The 10,663-nt window shown below is 40.8% G+C and overlaps 1 protein-coding gene across 1 annotated transcript; it reads left to right on the forward strand.

The window, feature by feature from the left end:
* Nucleotides 1-760: 760 nt before the first annotated feature.
* On the forward strand, nt 761-4,412 carry LOC311290488 (extracellular calcium-sensing receptor-like; the record flags this gene model as incomplete). The annotated part of the gene is made up of 6 exons (XM_084408976.1): nt 761-981; nt 1,289-1,580; nt 1,769-2,596; nt 2,897-3,124; nt 3,293-3,416; nt 3,499-4,412. 6 exons carry the CDS (start codon nt 761-763, stop codon nt 4,410-4,412), a joined length of 2,607 nt encoding a protein of 868 aa, XP_084265102.1.
* Between the last annotated feature and the right edge of the window lie 6,251 nt (nt 4,413-10,663).

Below are 10,663 nucleotides of genomic sequence, written 5' to 3' on the forward strand. Positions count from 1 at the left end.
AGGAGATTTACAAGCTTTGTCGGTTGCCCCTTCGTGCTTGGACTTTGCGCCTGGCATGGTAAATGAGAAACCGGTGCCTTTTTCGTCTTTCTTTTTTTTTTTCTCCTTAAAAAAACCCTAAAAAAACAATAATTTAGCGTGATTTTTTTTTTTTTTTTTTTGGATACAATTATTGGCAGTAATTTTCAGTTCGCCCACAATGGGGGAAATATCATGAATATGTGTCCACCCTGGAACAGTTTCTCACAGGAATTGAATATTTTACAACACCAGCTTAACACCCTCTGTCTCCGCCTGCTACAGTAGCCATTCCCCAAACTCTCGCTATCCACCTTAATTTGCAACATGGTAGTAAGCAATTTTCTGTAAATGTGTGAACTCCCAAATCATTTGATGCTGTAAGTAAATAGCTAGAAAAATAACAAAATGTAGGAAATTGTAAAATAATTTGTGCTACACACCAGTGTGTTTACGACAGTAGATAATATGATAACAAATAATGTAATAAATTAAAGCAGTTAATATTAATATTAATCAATGAACATTTTAAACAGGGTTAGGAGAATGTATTTTAACATGAACAAATCTTAGAACACCTTTATAAACATAAATTTAGATAGGGAAATAATCAAATGGTGGGAAGGCGACGTGTTTTCCAGAGATGCCCACTTAGCACCGCCTGCTCTTTTAAAGTAACACCCCACACAATTGTCATCATAAATTAGCAAGCAGAACGGGTGAGTGGGTCAGAAAGAGAGAGATGTGGATCACCCTAAACATCTGCCTGTATCTGTCTTTTAACTGCATTTCTGCAGCATCAATCATCAGATCTGGTACCTGTCAGCTCCAGGGACGCTTCAAGTTGAATGGAATGTACCAGGATGGAGATGTTATACTTGGAGGCTTGTTTGAAGTTCATTTTTTCACAGTGTTCCCAGAGCTGAGCTTCAGAACAGAGCCAGAACCACCATATTGTGAAAAGTGAGTCTGGGTCCAGAATGACTACATAACTATAAAAAAATAATAAAAATAATAAATAGGAAATATGACTGTTTTTGTCAAATAATGTGTAGACAGCAATGATGCTAACTTGCCAATTTTTTTTTATTAATACTACTTTATATCAAAAAAAAAAAAGAAAAAAAAAAGTGTGCAGAATATGCATCATCAGTTCCATGAGATGTATTTGGAATGTATTGATGCTTAATTCATAATTTAGTTATTAGCTTTTTTGTATCACTTTATTATAATAAGTTCTCTTGTTTTTTTGTTTTTGTTTTTTTCTTAGATTTGATATGGAAAGCTTCCAGCAGGCACAGACCATGGTTTTTGCTATAAAGGAGATCAATAAGAATCCAAATCTGCTGCCTAACATCACTCTTGGTTACCATCTTTATGACAACTGTGTGATGCTAGGAATGGCATTCCGGGCTGCCATAACCCTGGTTAGTGGGACAGAGGATTCCTTCTCCAACCTAAACTGCACTGGCCCTCCTCCGGTGATTGGGATTGTGGGGGATCCAGGATCAACTCCATCCATTGCGATTTCCAGTGTTCTGGGGTTGTTTCGAGTACCTATAGTAAGATGGGATGAAAAAAGTAAAATTGCACTAGATGCATATTTTTTGCACTTTTCTTTTATAAGTTCTTTTTAGCCATATATATCCTAAATCTATTTATTGTAACACTTTATTTCTCATCCGTATGTGTATGTTGATCATAACTCAATTTCTCTTTTTCATGCCTTCGCTCGATCTTTCCTAATTAGGTTAGTCACTACGCCACCTGCTCCTGTTTGAGTGACAGGAAAAAGTACCCCTCTTTCTTCAGAACTATTCCTAGTGATGCCTTCCAGGTGCGGGCTATGGTTCAGATCTTGAGGCATTTTGGATGGACCTGGGTTGGTTTCCTCTACAGTGATGACGACTACGGAATCTATGCTTCTGTGTCCTTCCAGCAGGAAATGCAGCAGTTTGGAAGTTGTGTTGCTTTTTCTGAAATTCTGCCCCATGATAATAACCCCAAAGATATTCAACGTATAATGGGAGTGATTCAGGCCTCTACAGCAAGAGTGGTGGTTGTTTTTTCTACTTCATCCTATCTTATGAATTTGATGGATGAGGTGGTGTTGCAAAACCTGACAGGCAGACAGTGGATTGCAAGTGAAGCTTGGGCCACTTCACCTGTGTTTCACAGTCCACGTTTCCTACCCTTCCTAGGGGGCACACTGGGCATTGCCATTAGGCGTGGAGAGATCCAGACACTTAAAGACTTTCTGCTACGTCTCTGTCCCAGCAATGATCCAAGAAATAATATGTTGAGGATCTTCTGGGAAAACATGTTCAGGTGCAGTTTTGAAACTGGGGGTAAAAAGACAGATGGTGAACAAGTGAAAAAGGTGTGTACAGGACAGGAGGATCTAAACACCACGGACACATCATACACTGATGTTTCAGGGTTGAGGGCAGCGTATAATGTGTATAAGGCAGTTTATGCCCTGGCACATGCGCTTCATGACCTGATGCAGTGTGATGAAGGGAGAGGACCATTTGGTGGGAACAGCTGTGCCAACATAATCAACCTAAAACCCTGGCAGGTAAGACCCACAGGTATACTGCAGATTCTCTCCAGGCATATAGAAGAGCTCATGTGGAAAAGCGAAATATGTGCTCTATATTAATTAATTTTTCAGATATTTTAATAAATCTGATATTGTCACAATAATATTGGTCTTTGTTAGTTACAGAAGATATATTTATATTATATTATTTGAAAGCATAACAATTATTATTTTTTAAAACATCAGTCAATCAAGCATTTTTATCAGAACTTTGGCAATTAAAAGTAAAGTGTGGCAATCATGTATGAATGTATATTTGTTATTTTAACTATACAGCTGGTTCACTACCTACAGCAAGTGAACTTCACCACAGGCTTTGGGGATCATGTGTCATTTGATAAGAATGGAGATGCTCTGGCCATCTATGATGTGTTAAACTGGCAGCCAAACTCTGATGGATCAATAAGAGTCCAAACTGTTGGTGTAGTAAATGAAGGGGCAGCAACAGGGAAGGTGCTCACGCTGGATGAGGATGCATTATACTGGAATTTTCAGATGAAAAAAGTATATATATATTTTTTTTTTAGATGATAATAATTACAGCTTATTACATTCATTCTTACATTTCTGGCATACTGTAGAACAATGGTTTCCAATTGCCTCATGGAAATACTACAGTATACTGAGCATTCACTCTGTTCATAAATAACAACATATTCTGTCTCATGACAGCCCCCACATTCTGTGTGCAGTGAGAGCTGCCCCCCAGGGACCAGACAAGCCATGAGGAAAGGTCTTCCTGTCTGCTGTTTTGACTGCCTGCCATGCGGAGATGGAGAGATTTCTAATACAACAGGTGATGAGATTTTTGTTGGTAGATATAATTGAAAAATATTTTCCTCATAACTACTTACCTTCTCTAATTTTCTTACTCACAGATGTTTTTGAGTGCACAATGTGTCCAGATGAGTTTTGGTCCAATCCAGATAAGGATCGGTGTGTCCCTAAAGAAGTAGAGTTTCTGTCCTATGAGGAACCTCTGGGCATCTCTCTGACAACTGCTTCCCTACTTGGCACCTGGTTCTGTGCTCTTGTGATGGTCATCTTTGCACATCATCGTAACACTCCCATAGTACGCGCCAACAATTCAGAGCTCAGCTTCCTGCTGCTGTTGTCACTCAAACTGTGTTTCCTGTGTGTGCTACTGTTCATTGGTCAGCCACAGTTGTGGACGTGTCAGTTAAGACATGCTGTGTTTGGCATAAGCTTTGTCCTGTGTGTCTCCAGCATCCTGGTCAAGACTATGGTGGTCATAGCTGTGTTCAAGTCATCTCGGCCAGAAGGCAAAGGAGCAATGAAATGGTTTGGTGCAGCTCAACAAAGATGCACAGTTCTGGTCCTAACAGCCCTCCAGGTTGTGATATGTGCAGTCTGGCTATCAACTGCCTCTCCAACACCCCATAAAAACAACCAGTATCTTCGATCTAAAATAGTATATGAATGTGCTATTGGCTCAGTGGCTGTTTTTTCTATGCTGCTGGGATACATTGGACTGTTGGCCACAGTAAGCTTCATGTTAGCCTTCCTGGCGAGAAACCTTCCAGATAATTTTAATGAAGCAAAGTTTATCACTTTCAGCATGTTGATCTTCTGTGCTGTGTGGATTGCATTTATTCCGGCATATGTGAGCTCACCAGGGAAATATGCTGTGGCTGTAGAGATATTTGCCATTTTAGCTTCCAGTTTTGGATTACTGGTGGCCATATTTGCCCCAAAGTGCTACATCATTATTTTACATCCAGAAAGAAACACTAAAAAAGCCATCATGGGAAGAGAAGCACAAAAGAGATAGTTTTATATTTTTCTGATGTTTGTGTAAAAAAAAAAAAATATTTAAATGCCTGCTGTTTTGTAGAATTATAATTATTAACTTACAAGTTATTCTTTCACTTGCTTTAAATTACACTGATTATTCATTTGTCAGATTTTATACATTTACATCCTTCACATGTTGCTTGTAAAATTGTAACACGTAAGTTTGCAGTTTGAAGTGAATTCATTATTTATTGAGACTTTTTATTGAAATACAGTATATTTCCAGGTTTATCAAATATTATACACTTGATTTAATAAATTAATGAGGAGAAAAGACTCTTTGTCAAAACAGTTTGATTTTGATTATAGAGAGAAATCAACAAGGTTCTTACATGATTCATTTAAAGAAATGCTTTAAAAATATTCATTTCATGACTTCAAGTCATAAAGTCATTAATGTGGTCATATTAAATTAATATATTGATTTATTATTTTGATTTTAAAATTATTTTTATATAGGGCAGAACATATATAGGGATGTTTATTATTATTATTTTAATGTCTTGGTTCCTATTTTATCCTATATTCCCTGATGGAGGGAATGTCAATATAGTGACACTAGGGGTTGCACTTGCTATTGCAACCTCCATTCCCTGATGGAGGGAATGTTGATTTAGTGACACTAGGAGTTGCACTTGGGAGCCCCAAACACCTCTGATGCTTAAGAAAAACCAATGAGAATTGGTTTGTGGAATTTGCATGCCACTGCCCCAGACATACGGGTATAAAAGGAGATGGCTTGCTCCACTCATTCAGGTTTATGCAGAGGAGCCAAAACAGTGTCCTGGCCATTTCAGCGAGTAGTTCAGTGTTGTGGCAGGGGGGAAACAACGTCTTATTCCCTCCATCAGGGAACAGAGGTTACAATAGTTAACAAGATGTTCCCTATCTGTCACTCACTTCGGTGTTATGTCGATGTAGTGACACTAGGGTCCCCTATACAAAACGGCACAACCATCTAAACTGTGTTGGTTCGGCGGTACCGCTGTAGCAGGTTACTGCGTGCCTAATAGCAGGTGCACTCAGGCCAACTCGTAACCTTCTCAACGCCTAAGTAAGTTGCCATAGTGCCCCGTACCACGATGGAAATAGGTTGCTTCAGCAGTTTTCTTGATCTTTTCTGGGTTTTTTTACTTTTCTTTTCTTTAAAGGATAAATAAACTTACAGATGTGCAGACCAGGAGTTTGCAATGGGGAAGTGTTCTATTTCCTATGCAGAAAAAATGACACTACAGAGACCACATCCTGTCCGCAGGGAGATAAACATGTGGAGAATACATCACATGAACTTACCAACCAGATAGTGCCACATATGGAAAGAAGTCTCTGTGTTGTGTTCTAACTGAGAAGGGAGAATTAACTGTCCACTGTGTCGTGATATACTGCAATATCAGCCATGTACACCTTCAGAGTGGAGGGGGAAAACCACCTCTCCAGCCTTTCCAGTAAGAAGGAAAGTATTGACCCAATAGCATTTCTCTGAGGGTCTTCGCCTCGGGAAGAGAACCAACTAGTGAAAAGATGCCACTTCAAAGCATACAGCTTCCTTGTAGAGATTCCTGGTGATAGTCCACTCACTTCTTTCGCATCCTCTCCAGCAGCCAGACGTGGAGGTTCTAGAGGTCTGTGTGCGGGTGCCAAATCGTTCCCTGTCTCTGAGAAAGAAGGTCCTTCTTCAGAGGAATTCGCCAGGGAGGGACTGTTGCAAGAAGGGTGAGCTCTGCCGAACCAAGTCCGGGTGGGACAGTAAGAATGCAATCAGCAAGACTTGTTCTCTGTCCTCCCTAGCCTTGCACAATCAGACACACTGGGGCGAACGCATATTTGTGCAAACCCTGGGTCCAGCTGTGTGCCAGGAGATTCAACCAATCAGAGACCACCAGACCCCAAACATTTATAGAGTGATTGTATAAAAAAAAAAAAATAATAATAATATAAATTATATATCATTTATATAGTTTACTTCTCACCTCTACGTGTATGCTGTGTTTTGGGGGATACAGTGGGGGAAATAATTATTTGATCCCCTGCTGATTTTGTAAGTTCGCCCACTTACAAAGAAATGAAGGGTCTATCATTTTTATGGTAGGTTTATTTTAACGGATAGAGACAGAATATTAACCAAAAAATCCAGAAAAACACACATATCGGTTGTAAATTAATTTGTATTTGATTGAGTGAAATAAGTATTTGATCCCCAACCAACCAGCAAGAATTTTGCCTCCCACAGATTGGTTATGTGCCCATGTGGAACACAGATTAGTCCTGTCACTTTAAGAAAGTACTCCTAATGTCCTAATGTCAGTGGACACCTGTCCACAAAATCTGTATCTTCCATTCCAACCTCTCCACCACCATGGGCAAGACCAACGAGCTGTCAAACATCAGGGACCAGATTGTAGACCTGCACAAGGCTGGAATAGGCTACAAGATTGAAGAAAGATAGGCAAGAAGCTTGGAGAGAAGGCGACTTGTTGGTGTGATTATTCGGAAATGGAAGAAATACAAAATGACCCAGAACTACATGGGAGGAGCTTGTTAATGATCTCAAGGCAGTTGGGACCACAGTCACCAAGCAAACAATTGGTAAGACACTACACCGCAATGGATTTAAATCCTGCAGCGCCCGCAAGGTTCACCTGCTCAAGAAGGCACATGTACAGGCCCGTCTGAAGTTTGCCAGTGAACATCTAATGATTCAGAGAAGGCTTGGGGGGAAGTGCTGTGGTCAGATGAGACCAAAATTGAGCTCTTTGGCATCAACTCAACTCCCCAAGTTTGGAGGGAGAGAAATGCTGACTATGACCATAAGAACACCATCCCTACAGTCAAGCACTGAAGTGGAAACATTATGCTTTTCGGCTGTTTTTCTGCTAAGGGTACAGGACGACTTCACTGTATTGAGGGGCCAATGGAGAACGAGAATCTCCTCCCTTCAGCCAAAACACTGAAGATGTGTCGTGGATGGGTCTTCCAGCATGACAATGACCCAAAACATACCTCTAAGGCAACAAAGGAGTGGCTCAAGAAGAAGCACATTAAGGTCATGGAGTGGCCTAGCCAGTCTCCAGACCTTAATCCTACTGAAAATCTGTGGAGGGAGCCGAAACTTTGAGTTGCCAAGCGATAGCCAAGAAACCTTAAGGATTTAGAGAGTATCTGTAAAGAGGACTCCTCAAAATCCCTCCTGAGATGTGTGCAAACCTGGTGACCAATTACAAGAAACGTATTACCTCTGTGCTCGCCAACAAAGGTTTCTCCACAAGTACTAATGCATGTTTTGCTTGGGGATCAAATACTTATTTCACTCACTGAAATGCAAATCAATTTATAACCTTTATATAGTGTGTTTTTTCTGGATTTTTTGGTTGGTATTCTGTCTCTATCTCTAATAAACCTACCATAAAAATGATAGACCCTTCATTTCTTTGAAAGTGGGCGAACTTACAAAATCAGCAGGGGATCAAGGGGATTTCTTTTTTTTTTTAACCTATTTACCGCAAAATTCCTCAACTGCACCATTAACTTGTATAAGAAATATAAAATATTTATGAGAAGAAAAAAAAAACTTAGTTTCTGGATATGATCTAGGTGTTAGGAGCAGAATTATGACATCTGCTGGTTAAAGAAACATCTTTAGAAAATGAAAAAAGTGTAATAACCATACACATCCAGCAGAGATCCATTCATTTTTCTGGATGTGGCTAACAGCTTTTGTAATGTATATTTTGTGAATAAATATATTTAAACATCATAAAATACATTAAATCAGTATTTTTGTCAAAGTTTAGTATTTGTTATTGTTGTCTGAGGTCTTTTGATGAGGTGTCCTGTTTTTGCAATAATGCAACATAAATTTGCAATAATGCCACATAAGGTGTTCACCGACAGCCAACACCGACTGTTGCGCTAAAATTTTACCTCTGACGACATTCTGCCAGTGTCAGAAGATTTGACTCACAGTCTGCAGTGTGACTTCTCCTTCGAGGACTGTCAAATTGTCTTCGTTTTTCAAGACAAGCCATGACCAAAATTAATGTTAGAAATGTCTTTGTAGCCACCATTTCAATCATGCGTGTAATGCAGCTCACTCTCACCGAACGTGTTATTGATTGATGATGTAAAACTCTGGGAAAGTTTTCTTGCGTGCGTCCGTTTTTAACACATCTTGACTGCCATACAGTCGACATTTATGGCAACTGAGATCTTACAGTGTGACATGGCTTACAGTGATGATCATCTTCGCACAGTCTGACAAGCAACAATCGTATAGGACTATTATAAATCGCACAGTGTGCACCCTGCTTAAGAGACACAGAGAATTTGTCCTGTTATATGTTCCCTGTTATATGTCAAAGTCAAAGTCAAGTTTATTTCTAGAGCACATTTAAAACAACAGAAGTTGACCAAAGTGCTATACATCCAAAATCATAAATAAACAACAACAAAAATAAAACAACAACAAGAAGACAAAAACACACAGCTCTCAAACTGAAGTAAAAGTCAAAGAAAATAAATATGTTTTAAGACTAGATTGTCACAGTGTCTGGTTTTGTGTATCTGGTTGTGGGTGTGGGCTCTGGCGGTGTGGTGCTTGTTTGTTGCTTAGTAACCAGCTGATCACTTAATCAGTCCGCAGCTGCAGCTAGTTAATTCTGTTTGTTAGCTGCCTATATCTAGCGGGAGTGATTATTGTATGTTGTTGGCTCGCTACTCTTGTCACTCTTGTGTATGCTCTCTTATCCAGTCTGAGTTTCCTGATGGAATTATTCCATTATTCTCTAGCACGGACTTGCAGGGTGAGGAGGAACTCCTGATGCCAGTGACGCCAGAATCTGTCAGCGAGAGCTTGGACTTGTTTCCATTGTCTGCTGAGAAGATCCTTGTCTGTGAAGTCTCCGTGCGGTGGGGCAACCCCAACCTTCTGGGTAAGTATCATTGCTGGAGACAATATGAACGGTGACTCTGGGTCAGGGGAGACTGGAACTAGAGGCCTGCCATTGATTATCGCAGTCACTTCCATCATGAGTGTGCACAGGACGTGGTGGGTAAGTTGGATGTTCTCTTGAAGCAGGATTGCATCGAGGATCCGTCTTGATAGGCCTATCATACGTTCCCATGATCCACCCATATGGGACGCATGAGGAGGATTAAACACCCATGAGCACCCTTGTTGACTCAAGAAGTTCTGCACTTTGAAGTCAGGTTGTTGTTGGCTTAATCCCAATTCCTTTGCAGCGGCCACAAAGTTTGTTCCGCAGTCCGATCTTATCTGCTTTGCAGGTCCCTGTATGGCAAAGAAACGTCTCAATGCATTGATGCAACTGGACGTGTCTAGGGAGTCGATGATCTCGATGTGCACGGATCGGGAGCTCATACAGCAGAAGAGCATCGCCCATCTTTTGCTTTGGGCCTGTCCACCTCGTGTACGCCTGGAGATGATTTGCCATGGTCCAAACACGTCCACTCCTACATAGGTGAAGGGTGGACATGTGTGCAAGCGTTCTGGAGGCAAGTCTGCCATAAGTTGTTCCTCTGTTCTTCGGCGTAACTTTCAGCACACTACACATTTGTGCAAGACAGAGGCAATAAGCCGTTTTCCACCTATGATCCAGAAGCCCGCTGCTCTCAGGGCCCCTTCTGTGAAGTGGTGGCCTTGATGCTTTACCTCTTCATGATACTGTCACACCAACAGCAGAGAAACGTGGCTGGTCTTGGGCAAGATAATGTTTGTTTTTTCCTGAGTGCTCAAGTCAGCGTGTTTTAATCTGCCACCAACACAAATCAGATCACCTTCAAGAACAGGTCTGAGCTTGTGAAGAGAACTGTCCTTGGTTACAGCTTTTCCAAGCTCAAGAACTGCGAGCTCTTTTGCATAAACATCTTCCTGTGCTGCTCTGATGATGATGTGTCTCGCCTGAGACAACTCATCCAGAGTACGTGGGAGATTGCAGTGAGGCCATCCTTTACATTCACTGGACTTGTTGTGTCTGTAAGCACTGGCTATGTGGATGAGTAGAGCAATAGCCCTTATGAGGGAGCGCATATATGAAAAGCGCTGAAACCGCGTGGTGGTAAGGCCTCGGTTTTGAGTCTGAGTAAGAAAACTACTCACTTCAGGTCGTATTTCCATGTCTGATTCTGGGTTGACAAGTTCAAACGTCCAGCTTGTATCTGTGTTAGATGGATTTGGTTTGTGTAAAAAGGCTGGTCCAGTGAACCACATGG

Source organism: Rutilus rutilus, assembly GCF_951802725.1.
Source record: "Rutilus rutilus genome assembly, chromosome: 5".
Taxonomy (NCBI): Eukaryota; Metazoa; Chordata; class Actinopteri; order Cypriniformes; family Leuciscidae; genus Rutilus; species Rutilus rutilus.